The 18,232-nt window shown below is 37.3% G+C and overlaps 1 protein-coding gene across 2 annotated transcripts in view; it reads right to left on the bottom strand.

Annotated features, from left to right (window-relative positions):
• The window catches only part of LOC115216761, a 69,639-nt gene extending 61,540 nt beyond the window's left edge, over positions 1-8,099 (bottom strand). The window contains exon 1 of one of the 2 annotated variants that reach the window (XM_029786324.2): positions 7,773-8,099. Coding sequence is in view for 1 of the 2 variants with exons in the window: in XM_036506712.1 (XP_036362605.1) it covers positions 3,888-3,890 (3 nt within the window). In the remaining variant the exon portion in view is untranslated. Of the gene's footprint in view, positions 1-3,887; positions 3,907-7,772 lie in introns of those variants that run through there. The other variant, XM_036506712.1, reaches the window with a different exon arrangement.
• Between the last annotated feature and the right edge of the window lie 10,133 nt (positions 8,100-18,232).

Genomic DNA, 18,232 nt, shown 5'->3' with positions numbered 1-18,232 from the left:
GCGAAATGCTTGGTGCTGTTTAATTATTAGCTCGTAGGGATAGCTAATCCCTTCCTCTCGTTTGTAACTTTTTAATATTGAGGTATTTAAAAACAAAGTTAAACCTAAAACTACGTCTTTCTCCAAAACTTCCTAATCTCTAGGAGTTTTATGGTTTAGAAGGTTTAAAGACGATATACCTCATTGCCTTGGCAGGCTATTCGAACTGTCGAGATCAATATCATTTAGTTTTAGCTTTAATATCCTAAGACGATCCCTTAAATACGTTTCCAAAGAGAATGTCAAGGAACTGGCGTTCTCGTAAGGAAGGGTTGCCGGAGGGGTTCAATGGGGGAGTAGTTGATCGACGAAAGACAGTTGTGGTTACGAGTGGAAAGCAAATCTGTGTATAGAATTCGTGAATGGAAGCGGTATACGGTTATCTCATAAAGAGGAGCAGAAGCCATTATAATGTGCAAAAATAGGCAGAGAGGTTGAGCATAGAAATGCCTGAAGGTCATAGACTGTTGTGTATTGTTGAGTGAATCTTTGCTAATCAGTCGGATAACCTTGTTTTGAAAGCTGCCAAGTATGTTTATGTGAACAACAGATTTACTGACCCATATGTAAGAAGATTACCCCCATTGTACGAGCTGCTTGAATTTGTAAAGGATAATCAATTTACCATTGCTAAAGTAGTTTCTTGCCCTAAATTAGAAAGTCTTTGGGATGCAATTTCAGTTATGTTAGGATATGTAGACACACTGGAAGAGACTATCAAAAATTGAGGTCGAGAATTTAAAATAGTTTTGAAAATTTTTATTTGCGAAGTTGTCCAAGCATATATTAAGGTGAAGTACAATAATTACTTTTTTATACGAGCAATGTTTATAAACTTGCATTGTGGTAAATGTCTAAATTATCATGACAGCATTACAAGAAATATTATAGGACTTTGTTCAAGGTTGCAGTGCAAGTGTTGCAGATAGCACCTAGCCTATATGAGAACGATACCTGAATACAAAATGGTTAAAGAGGGGTGAAGGGTATTAAACACTGCAACACTGCAATGGAATGAGCTTCGTTAGATATCACAGCAAAAAGGTCGAAAACGTACATGAGGAAAGGTGTGCAGATCATAATTGAACCTTAAAGCACACCAAGGTTAGTTGATAAAGTTCATATCACATAGATTGTAAGTTAGTGCATGTTGTGATAGGGCAATTTTACAGAAAACTTCTACTTCAATATAGTGGGGTAAATGCCATGCCAAGAACGGTTAAAAGCATTTCTGCTTTTTAATGGAATGCAACAATATAGCTCTCACAGAACTTCTCATGATATGCGACTACTGCTGAGTGGTTTGCGAGTGCTGTTCTCCGGCAGATATAATTTTACGGATGCCGCGATGGTGGTCACTAATGAAGGATAGAAGGTGTCAGGGAAGAGGACTGTCAATAGCAGTCCTCAGCATCTTAGTATGCTGAAGACTGCTGGGTGCTCAATCTTAGACGGAGTCGAATAGGTTACTCTTCTTGGGAGTGACACATTGTACTATGTTTACAAAGACTAAGATATATCTAGGAGAGGGGCGGGAAAGAGGTGAAAGAATTTAGCGGGAGACAACAGTTGGCTCTAGACTACACTGGTAATAGTGGAAGGGACATTGTCGAACCAGTGACCTTATTACTTCAAATGATCAGAAGTATTCCGCCCTTTGTATATCAGTGTATGTGGCGGTGGGACACATACAGTGAAGAAGCAAATCTTTTGAGGAGTTTCTTTAAATATATCCATTGCAAATATTGCTGCTTACTCCATAAGTGCATTGCCTACATACATACCACCATAATATATGCTACCATATTATATGAGATATAGCATGTAAAATAATTCCGTGCAATTGATAAATATCTTTTTTTATAAGAGATTAGAACAACTGACAGAAATTTAGACGAGAAAGTACTGAGGGACTGCAGCGCACAAAATCATCTCTTGCTTTACAAATTTCATCTAGCCGTGAGCAAGACAGGTACCTACGTCAAACTTTATCTTCTTTAGACTTCGTACACATTGGATAGAGAGATATCGGAAACCATCCGTCTTTAAGACCTTTGAACTCGAGTTGAACATATTCATATCTTATCTCTGTAGAGTCGCCACGTTAACAGTACTAAGCAGAATTATCAAGCACACACACATACACTCATACATACACACACAGACACACAAACATATTATCATTAATCTTTTACTGGTTTCACTCTTTACACTGCGGCCATGCTGGGGCACCATCTTGAAGAATTTTTAGTCGAATGAATCGACCGCAGTAATTATTAGATTTTTTAACTGGCACCTACTCTCTTTTGCCAAAGTGCTAAGTTACAGGTACATAAGCGCATCAACACCTGTTGTCAAGCAGTGGTGTGGGACAAATACGGACACAAAGACACACGTGCATACATATGCATATATATATATATATATATATATATATAATATATATATAGAGAGAGAGAGAGAGAGAGAGAGAGAGAGAGAGAGCTGGATAGATAGATAGACAGATAGATTTTAGTTTCTGTCAACCAGATCCACTCACAAGGCTTTGGTCAGCCCGAGGCTATAGTAGAAGACACTTGCCCAAGGTGCCACGCAGTGGGACTGACTCCTGAGGCATGTGGTTGGGAAGAAAGCTCTTATCACACAGCCACGCCTGCACCTATGGGTGTATGTGTGTGTGTATATATATATATATATATACATATATATATATATATATATATATATATATATATATGTATACGTATACATATATATATACACATATATATATATACATATATATACATATATATATATATATATACATAAACACACATATACATACATACATACATACATACATACATACATAGGCACAGGAGTGACTGTGTAATAAGAATCTTGCTTCCCAAACGCATGGTTCCGGTTTCGGTCCCACTGTGTGGCACCTTGGGCAAGTGTCTTCTACTTTGGCCTCGGGCTAACCAAAGCTTTGTGAGTGGATTTTAGAGACGGAAACTGAAAGAAAAGCGTCTTCTATATAAATATATATGTATGTATTTGTGTGTCTGTGTTTGTCGCCTCCACCATCGCTTAACAACCGATGTTGGTGTGTTTACGTCCCCTTGCTTAGCGGTTCGGCAAAACAGACCGATAGAATAAGTACCAGGCTTACAAAAATAAGTCCTGAGGTCGGTTTGCTTGACTAAAGACGGTGATCCAGCTTAGCCACTGTTAAATTACTGAAACATGCGAAAGAATATATATACATGTATTACTAACAACTTGAAGAATATAGTGATTCTCATACTGATAATATTTTAAACTATAGAAGCATTTGCAGCGGGTCAAACAGTTTATTAAAAAAAACTGGCTCTTTGCAAAGTAAAAATAATGTTAATACTGCAAAATATACAGGATGTTTTACTGCAGCAGAAATGTACCATTTTGTTGCTATCTAACTACAGTTAAAGGCGCACAAGAAAAGTAAAACAGCTGTTATTCTGCGGAATGTAAAACAAGTTCATCCTAACTCCGAGTAGAAATAAAATTCATTTAGCTACGTGTATTTGCCTTGTTAGTTCAAGTCTCGATTAAGTTTATATTTTTCTCTACACCAGATTGATAAACTTATGACACTAACAGATTAAAGCTAGGTCAATTTTTTATATCTTTTCTGTACTATACTCATTGAAAGAGTTTCGTTTCGCGAAAGTTAGAAATCATCATAATTATTATTATTATTATTTATATTATGATATATATTTTCGTCTGTATAAGTATGTATGTATGTATGTGCTTGCGTATAAGTATGTATGTATATAAAGCAAAAAGTCAGGAAGATTGAAAGGTGAAGATTTATTTGCCATATGACTTCCATATGATTACGGCCGTTTCGTAATCTTCTTCGTATAGTGTTAATTTCAGTATGCAGAAAATGATACGTTCACGTTTGCTTTGATATGTATACTCAACATTATACAATAGAATAGTATATTCACAAATAAAAGCAAACAAAGAAACCTAGCTCATTACATTGCTAAAACGTTATGATTGCATCATATTATTTTGTGTTATATGGTCATTAAATGGCAAAATTGTTAGAACATCGATTTGAAATATTTAGTTACATTCTCTTTTATCGTATTTCCAAATCCTGTAATGAACAACTTTGCCTTTCAGCTTCCCGAGATGCATCAAATAAAGTAGCAGTCCAATGCGGGTTCGATATAGTAGACTGTTCCCCTCCCTCCCTTCAAATTATCTGACCATGTGCTTCGCAGCGTTTCGTCTGTCTTTACGTTCTGAGTTCAAATTCCACCGAGGTCGACTTTACTTTTCATCCTTCCGGGGGGGGTCGATAAAATAAGTATTTGTTGAGAACTGATGGCCGATGTAATCGACTATACACTTCCTCCAAATTTTCAGGTTTTGTGCCTATACTAGAAAAGATTATTATTTTCATTATTGTTGTTGTTATGTATGTGGTGAGTTGACGGAATCGTTAGAGCGTTCAGTAAAAGTGTGCTTAGCAGCATTATTTCCGGCCCTTTATGGTCTGATTACAAATCCTGTCGAAATTCAAACTTTTACTTTCATCCTTTCAGAGTTCCAGCCAGGCACTAGGATTGATGTTACCCATTTGTCTACTCCCTTCAAAATTGCTAGACTTGTTCTAGAATTAGAAAGAATTATTGTCATTATTACGTGGCAGAAGCGTTAGAACGTCAAACAAAATGCCTTGTGGTGTTTGTTTTGGTTCTCTACATACGTTCTCTTGAGGTCAACATAACTTTGCATTCCTGCACTGTCTATTAAATGAAATACTACTCAAGTACTTGAGTCAAGCCATCCTCTGCTCATAAATTTATGGATTTATGCTTTATTAGAAATCATTATTGTTGTTGTTACAATTGTTGTTGTTGTTGTTGTTGTTGTTGTTGTTGTTTGGCTTGTGCAGTAGAAAACAGCTATAACACCACCATCAACAACAACAAACGGAGTTCGGCAAAAGAGGCCGATAGAATAAGTAAGGACCAGGCTTACAAAGAATAAGTCCTGAGATTGATTTCTTCGACTAAAGTATATGTGTGTATATATATATATATATATATATATATATTATATATATATATATATATATATATATATATATATATATACTCCTTGGAAAATATACCCTTAAAGATACAAAAGAACATGATGGAGTGATTATTGCAGCAATGCATTTGAGAATAGGATCATTGAATCATAGGATCGAATCATGTCTGTCAAGGATGATTTGACAGATAAACAATAGTAATAATTTCTGTTAATTTTAGCTTAATGTTTCGAGTCGTTATTCTAACGATAATAATTTTAGAAATGTGAGATAGATCTGTATCATCCTATCCTGACGGAAGTTTATCTCATATAACGTCATCTTTAAGGAGCAGCGGAAATAAGATCGGAACTATTGTTACTTGACCGATTTCGCCTCTCATAAATTAAGTAGCGGATTACAAATACTGGTGGGGAGGGGGGTGTTAAGTAATTACTATTTTCATCTGGGAAGCTTTATTGAATTCTCAACTGTTCTAAACCACTACTGTTCTAAATTGCTCTAAACTGTTACATTCGTATAGCGATTCCCGAAGAATATAGGACGGTATTTGAATTCGGGATCTAACACATCATAAATCAATAATTTTAATACGCCAATTTGTTTTTTGTACGTACCTGACGCGTGTGTCACGCTTAAGAGAAAGAAACTGATGAAAGAAATGTTGTTGCTTAAATAAAACTTTTTAACAAGATCTTTTGTAATTTCTGGAAGAGATTTGAAAGCACTACCTATATGCTGTATTACCACTTCTCAACGCCCATGCCTACGGGAAAATTAAGATACTTAAATTTGACGCGTGTGTCGAACTAGGGAGAGAGGAAGTGAGAAAGAAAGAGAGAGAGTGAGAGGGAATGGCTGAATTCCTTTGAATTCCTTTCTGCGATTGAACTGAAATTGACCCCTGGCTATTAAAGGCCAACCACACACATTTACAAACATTTGTTTTAGGTCTTCTACCCATTTGAATTCGGCTATGCACCGGATAACCTTTTCCGAAATTTAAATTTTGAATTTGTTTTAATTATACAATTACACCTCAGCTAAAAAAAAAACATCTTTTGGTTTTCAAATACAATTTTTTCTTTCTCTTTCTGTACTTTTGTTAAGTTACAATTTCTCTGTTTTGGTCAGGATTTGTCTAATTTCTTTTTTCTTGTATCAAGTAATGGTTGAAAGCATTAAAAAAATCAAAAATATTAATTCTATTTTCTACCTTTCCTTAATACTAAAAAGTGCATAATATGAGATTGATTTGGCTGTTATTTCTAGCAAATTGAACAACCACACAGAGATGTTCAATTGGCGCATTTGTTGATCTATATAAGTAAACAAAAACTAAAAGACACACACACACATATATGAATGTGTCTGTATTTGTCCCCCCCACCTCGAACACCATTGCTTGACAACCGATGTTGGTGCGTTTGCGTTCTGTAACTTAGCTGTTCAGCAGAAGAGACTGATAGAATAAGCGCCAGGCGTACAGGGAATAAGTTCAGGGGTCAATTTCTTCGATTAAAGAGTGGTCCTCCAGCTTGCCCACCGTCAAATGACTGAAAGAAGTAAAAGATTAAAAGAATACGAGAAAAACGTTCCGTACCACTAAACCAAGAAGGTTCTCTGAATATGTTCGATGTGTTTTAAGGCTAAATAGTAATTCTGTTTACGTTTGACTAACTGAGATATATTGGTTGGATTATATAGTTATCGGTTTAACTCTTCTTTTTATATTCTGTAACTGTCACAATATACTTTTCTACTATAGGCATAAGTCCTGAAATTTTTGTGGGGAGAGGACTAGTCAATTAGATTGACACCAGTATGCAACTGGTATTTAATTTATCTACCCCGAAAGGATGAAAGACAAAGTCGACCTCGGCAGAATTTGAACTCAGAACATAAAGACAAGCAAAATACCTATTTCTTTACTACCCACAAGGGGCTAAACACCGAAGGACAAACAAGGACAGACAAACGAATCAAGTCGATTACATCGACCCCAGTGCGTAACTGGTACTTAATTTATCTATTTCTTTACTGCCCACAAGGGGCTACACACAGAGGGGACAAACAAGGAGAGACATTCGGATTAAGTCGATTATATCGACCCCAGTGCGTAACTGGTACTTTTTTAATCGACCCCGAAAGGATGAAAGGCAAAGTCGACCTCGGCGGAATTTGAACTCAGAGCGTAACGGCAGACGAAATACGGCTACGCATTTCGCCCGGCGTACTAACGATTCTGCCAGCTCGCCGCCTTTAACTGTCACAATATAGAAACATTTCTCATGGCACCAGCACACAATTTACAGATGCTTACATTTTTTTATATTTCCCGTGAATTCTTCACGGGTGTAGCTACTAAATAAATAAACAAACAAACAAATAAACAAATGAATATATAAATACTACGGGTATTTTATTCAATTTTCTAATGAATCTACTAGAATGGTATGAAACCAATGAAATAATAACAGAATGTAGGAAGGTTGGGGTATGTCTGTGTTTACATGATCATGTAAATAAATGTAAATATTGCGTGTGTAGAGAAGTTATTTTCGGAAAGGGTTAATAAATAGATATATGAGTAAGTTAATGAATGAAAGAATATTAAAAAAATCAATTAGACATAAAAATAAGTACATACCTTGATTTAATTTATGAAAAAGGCTTCCACTGTTATTTCCTATATGAATAACAAAACATATGATATAAATATGTACTCCTTTTCTCCTCGTCTCGATTTTCTCTCTCTACCTCCCTCTATCTATCTATCTCTATCTCTCTATCTCTATCTCTCTCTATCTCTCTCTATCTCTCTCTGCCTCTCTTTTATTTACTCATATCTCTTTCTAGTGCTCGTGTATTGTCTTTGTCTTCATATCTCTCTTTTAATTAATTTATCTACCTTGTCTCTCAAATGAGAAGTTTGTTCCAACAAATGACTGAACTTTGTCCTCCAATTTTTTAGTACTATTCGACCTTCCCCCAATCCGATATTTAATGGTTCTGATGAGAAGCCACAATTGTATTTAAACACAAATAAAGATGTATTAATCAATATAAAAACAGATCTTTTACGCTAAAGGAAAAACAAGAACGGGCAGCACCAGACGATAAGAACAGTTTCAGTTGAGAAATCAAACGCGAATCGTAGATTCTCCCGGCCGAGTACTTACCAAACTGCACTAAACATGAACTTAACCCTTTATCTGTCTAAGGCATTTTCATAAACGCCTATGCTTGTTTTCAGACTTTGTTTTGTTTCATATGATTTGAGTAATATAAAGCTTATTTTCATAAGTTCCAAGTTACTCTGTTGATTGAAAGAAAATTGGAAATGTGTATCATACAAAATGAATGGACGCCAGGGAAATATGTCTTCTGCATCATGTGTGATGCACAGGATAGGCAAAAGCATAAAACAGCTATTTGTGTATCATACTTAATGTAAGATATGCATAAAGTAGGTAGGGAAACTGAAGCAACGATTCGGTTGCCGTGATAGTATGGGTCTCAGGTTTTTCCATCGAGGTCCACAAGACACTCGTCTTACTTATTCCTTTTTATTTCATATTGTGTCTCATTCCTCCCCAGGCTCCGAACTAACCACTATATTCCCAAATGCTTACTACTCAAAATATTTTCCCCTCTGGAATTACTCTTCCAGTATATTTTACCAAGAGAACGTTGACTTGCAGTTGTTCAAAGATAAATTCAATCGCATCCAGCTTTTCCTCCAGACTAAACCATTTAAAAAATTTATCAGAATGTATAAATAAAACTTGTTATACTAAGCTTACATCACAAGCCAGTTGTTAACAATGAGAAAACGCTACAGTGACTATTTTTTCTGTAAATAAAATCAACAGTTAGATAGTTGCAGCTGACGAGGGACGAATCGCAAAACTTTCTCTCTCCTGGTTCTTTGACACCCGATTTGACTATTGGCTTAATTTTCCGCATGAATTATATGATGTAGAACAATGTTTTCAACCATTTTTTTACCCGTGGACCCCTTTGATTCATATCTTTACTCGGCTTGACTCTCATATCCATTTGGGCTTTAAAAAATTCCATTATATTTTCATAATTAAATATTATTCGGAATTGTATAAAAAAAAATTAACACCTTTTGTGTAAGGTAGAAGTATAACTGTGGAGGCACGTGGCTTAGAGGTTAGGGTGTCAGCATCATGATCGTAAGATTGTGGTTTCGATTCCTGGACCGGGCGATGCGTTATTTTCTTGAGCAAAACACTTCATTTCATGTTGTCCCAGTCCACTCAGCTGGCAAAAATGAGTAGCACTGCGATAGACTGGCTTCCCGTTCAGCTGGGGAACACACACGTCATTGAAACCGGGAAACCGGGCCCATAAGCCTGACTAGGCTTTAAAAGGGCACATTTATTTATTTTTTTAGAAGTAAAACCAATACATTGCACATAAATTTTAAAAACAAAATCCTATATGGACTTCTAAGGACCATATGGACCCCGACTTAAAACCACTGATGCAGAATATGCCGATTCCATTATAAAAGGAATGGCTTAATAGCGGTTTCTGATTTAGGCACACGGCCAACAATTTGAGAGCAAAACGGTTTGTCATTTACATCGACCACAATCGGTAATTTACTGGTTCTTTGTTTTATCGACCCTGGAGGGATAAAAAGCACAGCTAACCTCAGCAAGATCTGAACTGAGAAAGTAAAGAGTTGTAAAAAAGCGTGCATAATAATGGTTTCGAGCAGGGAGCGCTACATTCAGAGAACAGAATGCATAGAAAATAAGCAGGATAAATAAATATGATTTAGAGTTACTCGCACAGTTTTGAATACCGAATTAGTCAACGTGGTTTCATCTTATTTATTTAATCTTACATAGTTATTTTTAAAACAAAAGCATAAAACAGCTATTTGTGTATCATACTTAATGTAAGATACATAGGCAGAGGACGAGGAAGAGAGGGAATATATCTAAATAATGTGTATGTGTGCCTGTATATACATAGTGAGAGAGGAGAGGCGCGTGTTTGTGAGCGGTGCGTGTGTGCGTGCGTGTGTGCGTGCGTGTGTGTGCGTGTGAGCGTGTGCGTGCGTATGCGTGTGTGTGTGTGTTGTGTGTGTGTGTGTGTGTGTGAACCTCCATAATAAAACATCAACACGGATAGTAAGCTTGCTTTCATTTCTTATTACTTTTTGCTTCTTGTTTTATTTAATTTAATTTTAATGTAATAAATATTTTTACTTCTGAAAAGTTAGTTCTTTATTTCATCATTTTAAGTAAAACATCAAGAAATTTGATAAAAGTCAATTATGTTTGCCATATTTCATTACTAAAGGTGGTAAAAAAATATGCATCCAAAATTACCTGTCACATGACGATTAACCCTCTAGTTTGCGAATAATTTTCAATATATTTTAATAAAATACAGGTTGCAAGCAACCAAAACATAATTTAAACCACTCGGTTCTGGTGTGTGTAAGATTTCGACATACGGGGCGAATTTAAACTGAAGCATATCAACAGTACACCAGACCAATAACCCAGACTGTGCAATATCAAAAGTCTAAATTCTCTTTGTTGAGGCCTAATTTTCACGTTAATTAATAATCTCTATCTTTTTATCTCTAGGTTTATTATTATCTCGATATTTTGCGATATTGATTATCAAAGGTTAGAAATATAATTGATAATTTGATCACAAGTATTAACACTTGACATATAAGATTTGTGGCATGTTTGCACTAGTTGTATAATAAAAAGTTAGCTTTATCGTTTTTCACTAGTATTATTGAAGCCTTATTCTTTTGTTAGTCTTTTTTTTTTTACTTCTGGGAACATCATGCATTGAAACAAAATGTGAACAAGCGTAGGCGTAGGAGTGGCTGTGTGGTAAGTAGCTTGCTTACGAACCACATGATTCCGGGTTCAGTCCCACTGCATGGCACCTTGGGCAAGTGTCTTCTACTGTAGCCTCGGGCCGACCAAAACCTTGTGAGTGGATTTGGTAGACAGAAAACTGAAAGAAGCCCGTCGTGTGTGTGTGTGTGTGTGTGTGTGTGTGTGTGTGTGTGTGTGTGTGTGTGTGTGTGTGTGTGTGTTTGTGTGTTTGTGTGACTGTGTTTGTCCCCCTAACATCGATTGACAACCGATGCTGGTGTGTTTACGTTTTCCGTAACTTATCGGTTCGGCAAAAAAAACGATAGAATAAGTACTAGGCTTACAAAAAATAGGTCCTGGGGTCGATTTGCTCAACTAAAGGCGGTGCTCCAGCATAGCCACAGTCAAATGACTGAAACAAATAAAAGAATAATTCATGTGAATATGGTGTTGCCATACTCAAATCCATCCCAGTAGCACTTCTTGTTCTTCGTTCTTGTGACGATTCGAAACAGCAGACGCGTGTACGCTATACACACACACACACAAACACACACACACACACACACAACACACACACACACACACACACACACACACACACACAAACTCAGACATATGTATGTGTATATGCATGTATATCTGTTAGCTTTCACAAAACAATGATTAACAGTGATTTCAAAGTTTAATGCTATTTTTAGATGCATAAATTGAAGCGAAAATAAACATTGATATATGTAACTCTATGGATATACACACCCAAACATATACTTGTGTGTGTGTGTGTCCGTGTGTCCTTCATAGCAATTATTGACAATCCAAGGAGCGCAACGGTGCAACTCAATGCTATATAAATCGGAGTTAATACCCCTACCGCCAACTTTATATTTACAGATTCACAGATGGTGTGTTTTCTCATGACTTCTTATACCTTACGTTATTTGCATTATTTACAATTGATGGATATTTGTCCTCATCTTGTTTGTAGTTAACACAACGTTTCGGCTGATATACCCTCCAGCCTTCATCAGGTCTCTTGGGGGAAATTTCGAACCTGGGTTCTCATTCCTAAGTTTATTTTTCGATGTTGTTGTTGTTGTTATTATTATTATTATTAATTTATTATTAATTTATTATTATTATTATTATTATTATTATTATTATTATTATTATTATTATTATTCAGGTCATTGCCTGGAATCGAACTCGGCATCTTGGGGTTAGTAGCCCGCGCTCTTAACCACTACGCCATATGCCCGTAGTGCATATGGTATAGAACGCAATAACACAATGATTCAAAAATATATGGAGACTTCTGTTTGACCCAAAAATACCCTGAGATACCTGTTGAAGGTATACAAGGATTTCTAAGACTGATATAGATTTACTCACCACCGGAAGAGTTTGCAACATAGTTAAGTAGCTCCTGCAGGTTTTCTGCTTATAGAAAAGGAATTTGAATGTTTATTTCACCTACACACAAAGCTACACAAGCATACACACACACACGTGCGTGCACACATATGCACATCTATAAACACTCATACACACACACCACACACACACACACACACACACACACATATATATATATATATATATATATATATATATATATATATATATATCACCGTCACCGTCACCGACCAGGCTATCAGATGTTGCTACACATCGCTGGTCACAATGCGTTTCGCATTGTTTTAGCCTTCAAATGACGCCACCCCGCTGGCTAAGCGAGCAGGCCAACAGAAGAAAGAGTTAGAGAAAGTTGTGGCGAAAGAGTACAGCAGGGATCGCCACCACCCCATGCCGGAGCCTCGTGGGGCTTTTATGTGTTTTCGCTCAATAAACACTCACAACGCTCGGTCTGGGAATCGAAACCGCGATCCTACGACCGCGAGTCCGCTGCCCTAACCACTGGGACATTGCGCCTCCACATATATATATATTGGGTAATCCGAAGGTTTTTTCAATTGCATAAACTAAAAGTCGGAGTGGGACGTGATGAACTACCTGCATCAACTTGTTCTTATTCAAAGGGCAAGTTATCAAGAGTGCAACGTGTATATTTATATTTACATTTAAGGCATCCAATCTGTAAGGTCTTCATGGATAATGCAACATCCATAACACCACCAAAGAAATACGGCAGACTCTCAGCTCGCTAGAAAAGTGCTGCGTGGTCATTTATGAAATTCAACCCAAGGAAATCTCGAACCCTGACTATTCAACTATTCAGGGAAAAAGCAGTCTAATGCTTTGAAGAGAATTATAATGATAGCCTGAAGGGCAACAGCAACGCCAAAAATATTAAAACTCAACGAAACAACTGACTTTGTGTAGTTGACAAAATCGGCATTTGGAAGAATTAAGATATGATGCTTCCAATGTGGCACCATAACCAGACAGCAGTGACTGTTCCTGCTTTATGACTGTCCTATGAATCAGGTGAAGGCCATTGAAAGATTGGGCGATAAATTCGTTTGATGATGGCAAGGTGTTCTCCAACCTTCCCAACTTCCAGCTTTACATGCCTGTACAGCAAAACCTCTACTATTTCTATCAGTGACTGAGGTATTCAAAACACCTAAGGTAAAAGCAGTCAGTATATTGATTCTAGTTAAGAACAACAGAAGGCCAGACACCCCAGAAATGGGAAGTTCTAGAGTTCGGCAGGAAGTGGAAGCCACAGGGGAATGTAAAGGAAGCAGAAACGTATTGGAAGTACCTGGATATTGTTGCCTGTAGTTAGTCACGGTAGCTATGACTTCGTAACAAAAGGTGTAGAAATAGAGCAGTGGATCTGAGATTCAACAGAGTAAAATCGCCGTGTAAAAGCGACTTACCTGCTAAGAACAATGTCTACAGTGGAACAATGCTCCCTGGTTATACCTACCCTGAGAGGAGACCTGGCTAATTATTCTTCCTTCAGTTGCAGATCCGAAATAACCTTAAAATATAGGACAAAAAGAATATCCATCCTGTAAGGTGCTCGGAGCAATAATTTTCACTCTGAACTACATTTTGATGATCTAAAACAATTGAAAAGAGTGATACAAAATAACGTCTTGTCGAAAATTACGAAGTGAATAAACTTGCAAAGAATTAAGAACAACTAGCGGCAGGAATTACTACTCAAAAGTATCGGACCACTAAAGAAAGGTAATAAGGCACCTAGAGCAAAATCAGTTGCTAGGGACCTGTTTTCTATCTTGCATCAAGACTCGACTCTGATTGGGATATGCAAGTGAAACGGAAGGGTAGACTCATCTCTCCTAAGAAACGACAGTAATATTTGCCCTGAACCGACATGTTCCTTGTATCCAGGAGCACAAAACGGTCATCTTGGGCGGACTCACAATACTCTGGGAAGACAGACTAGACATTTCTCTTTAATTGTAGAAAACAAATACCTTGACCAAAGAACTTGATTGATAAAGTTTTTATCAAAGGATAGCACGCAGTATCATTCTTCACTGAAGTCGGCTGTCGCGATTTCCCAACATAGTTTAGTGCGATATTTTTTGCAGAACTTTGGTGTAGAGCCCAAAACACCTCAAGGAAGGTAATGGCAAGATAGCCATAGAAGCTGAGACAAGCACAAAGTGGTTGAGTTTGCCAAGAGATCAGAGATGGAACTCTACAGTAAATGAAAGCTAATTCTGTCTTCAGTGGAAGCAAAGCAGCTGAGGAAAGAAAAGTTTGTGACACTGAGATACCTGTTGAAGATACAGAAGGGTTCCTAAGATTGCGAGAGCCTTAGTCACTACCAGAAGAGTTTGCACCATCTTTAAATAGCTCATGCGGTTTCTTTTTTTGTTGGTTGGTTTTGTTTTTTTTTTGTTTTGATTATATTTTTGTTTGTTTGTTTTGTTTGTTTTTTTTTGCTTAGGACAAAATATCTCGGTTCATCTACACACAAAATTACACAAGCAGGTTGCTACTCGAGGGAGAACAGAAAGAGTAGAAGTTTCGAACTTTTTCAGATACTACAGAAATGTCCATAAAAGAGTGGTAGAGAAGAAATATGATAAAAGATACTGGAAAAGCACATGTAGCATATGTGTGTTTGTGTGTGTATGTGTATAGGTATATATATATATATATGTATATATATATATATATATATATATATATATGTATGTATATATATATATATATATATATTATATATATATATATACATATATATATATATATGTATATATATATGTATATATATATATATATATATATATGTATATATATATATATATACATATATATATACAGGTGGTGCTATTAAGTTAGACATGGCCTGGGCCAATAATGGCCGAAACCTATCAAAGTATCAAAGTATATATATATATATATATATATATATAATATATATATATATATGTGTGTTGTGTGTGTGTGTGTGTGTGTGTGTGTGTGTGTGTGTGTGTTCGTGTGTGTGTGTGTGTGTGTATGTATGTATGTATGTATGTATGAACCCAGGAAGACATGGGATGAGGTGGTGAAGCATGACCTTCAAACAATGGGCCTCATAGATACAATGACGGGAGACCGAGACCTTTGGAGATATGCCGTGATTGAGAAGACCCGACAACTAAAGTAAGATCGCAGCCATGGCCGATACCAGTGTTGCATATCCGGTCCACTTAAGAGAACACCTGATGCGTCGGGCGATATGATATGTATGAGAAGACCTGTTGAGTCAGGTAAAGTCAAAATCGTAGCTGTGGCTCCCGGTTCGGTGGCATGTAAAATGCATCATCCGAACGTGGTCGAGCCAGTGTCTAGCTCCCTTGACTAGCTCCCGTGCCGGTGGCACGCAAAAAGCACCATCCAAACGTGACCGATACCAATACTCCTTGACTAGCGCCCATGCCTTGGCACGTAAAAGGCACTATCCGAACGTGATCGATACCAGTACCGCCTGACTGACCCACGTGCCAGTGGCACGTAAAAAGCACTATCCGAATGTGATCGATGCCAGGCCCACCTGAGTGGCTCCTGTGCCGGTGGCACGTAAAAAGCACCCACTACACTCTCAGAGTGGTTGGCGTAAGGAAGGGCATCCATGTTGAAACATTACCAAACCAGATTGGAACCTCAGTCAAACCGCCCAGCCCATGTTGAATGATGATGATGATGATATATGTGTATATATATATATATATATATATGTTATATTATACTATATTATATTATATTATATTATATTATATTATAAATTATATTAAATTAAAATTGCATTCTTATCCAAGTTACTTTTATGAAATGCGAAGTGGACAAAGGTGAGTTCTACATTCAGAACATAAAGGGCTGGAACTAAACACCTCAGACATTTTGCTTGTATCTAATAAATTTACCAATCCACTGCCTACAAAAAGATGAAGTCTTTGGTTTGAAAATAACAAGCTTCATTTAGGGCAATGAACACGCCCCTGAAGTTTTTCGTAAACACAATTTTTAAATTTTAAATGAAGAGAAGACTATGTTGCTTTCTCTCTCTCTGTCTGTCTCTCTCTCTCTCTCTCTTTCTTTCTTTCTCTCACACTTCACTCTTTCTTTCTCTCTCCTTCTCTCTCTCCTTCCCTACCTCTTTCTTTCTCTCTTTCCTCTTCTCTCTCTTTACCTCTTTCTTTCTCTTTTTCTCTCTCCCTCCTTCCCGCTCTCTTTCTCTTTTTCCCTCTCTCCATCCTTCCCTCTTTCTTTCTCTTTCTCTCTCTCCTTCTCTCTCTCTCTCTCTCTCTCTCTGTATTTATAAGAATGCCTAAATACAGCTCATGTATGACTGTTGAATGTGTGAGTGTACATAGGTGGCTTTCGGTAAAAGAGGGTCAGTTAATTATGATTTTATTCAACATATTCCCCTCTCAGATTCACTCACTTATTACTTTGGTCCTTCATTTTTTTTCTAAGCTCCGTAAAAGAACTCGGAAGGTCGGGCCTCCAACCAAGCCTTTCGCGACACCCTTAAAGCCACAAACTTTTCAGTACATCTCGTATGAGTGCATGTCTAAATTTATTCGTGAATTTGTTTATAAGTATAATGTGTGTATGCGTGCGTATATAAGTTTATGAGTGTGTCTGTGAAAGTTGCATGCGTGCCTGTGTTCGAGTGTGCCTCTAAGAGTGAGTATGACTGAATGCATAAAAGAATGAGTGTATGAGCTAAAATAAATGCACGTTTAGATGTATATTTCATTATGTAGATCGCAATGAAAAACCTGCGAAAGTTTCCTTCCCGTGTTGCAAATCTAGGGCAGCAGCATTCCCATTCTATGAAGAATCATGAAGTGGCACTCAATATTCATCAACACTAGGGTGGCGAGCCGGCAGAATCGTTACCACACCAGGCAAATTGCAAAGCGGAATTTCGTCCGTCATTACATTCTGAGTTCAGATTCAGCCAAGGTCGACTCTGCCTTTTCGGGTACAATAAAATAAGTACCTGTTCGACATAGGGAATATGCTACAGACGGATGAAATACCTATTTCTTTATTACCCACAAGGGGCTAAATATATACAGGGGACAAACAAGGACAGACAAACGGATTAAGTCGATTACATCGACCCCAGTGCGTAAGTGGTACTTAATTTTTCGACCCCGAAAGGATGAAAGGCAAAGTCGACCTCGGCAGAATTTGAACTCAGAACATAAAGACAAGCAAAATACCTATTTCTTTACTACCCACAAGGGGCTAAACACCGAAGGACAAACAAGGACAGACAAACGAATCAAGTCGACTACATCGACCCCAGTGCGTAACTGGTATTTAATTTATCTATTTCTTTACTGCCCACAAGGGGCTACACACAGAGGGGACAAACAAGGAGAGACATTCGGATTAAGTCGATTACATCGATCCCAGTTCACAACTGGTACTTAATTAATCGACCCCGAAAAGATGAAAGGTAAAGTCGACCTCGGCGGAGTTTGAACTCAGAACGTAACGGCAGATGAAATACGGCTACTCATTTCGCCCGGCGTGCTAACGGTTCTGCCAGCCCGCCGCCTTATGTTTCGATGAATTTCGTGCTAGCGAATTTAGGCAAGTGGTAACAATGTCTTCATATAGGTTTTGCTTCACTGTTTTTCTTGGGATTTTTTCAGTTACCAACATGGCTTGGTTCAGTGTTGAAACGTTCGTCAGCTGTAAAATTTGGAAGGTTTTTCAATCGCGCCCCTTAATCCCAGCATGTTGGAATAAAACGGAACAGAATTCAAAC

The sequence above is a fragment of the Octopus sinensis genome, linkage group LG10 (assembly GCF_006345805.1).
Source record: "Octopus sinensis linkage group LG10, ASM634580v1, whole genome shotgun sequence".
NCBI classification, from domain to species: Eukaryota; Metazoa; Mollusca; class Cephalopoda; order Octopoda; family Octopodidae; genus Octopus; species Octopus sinensis.
Note: the sequence above shows the minus strand (reverse complement) of the source record. Positions and strands in the feature narration are given on the sequence as shown.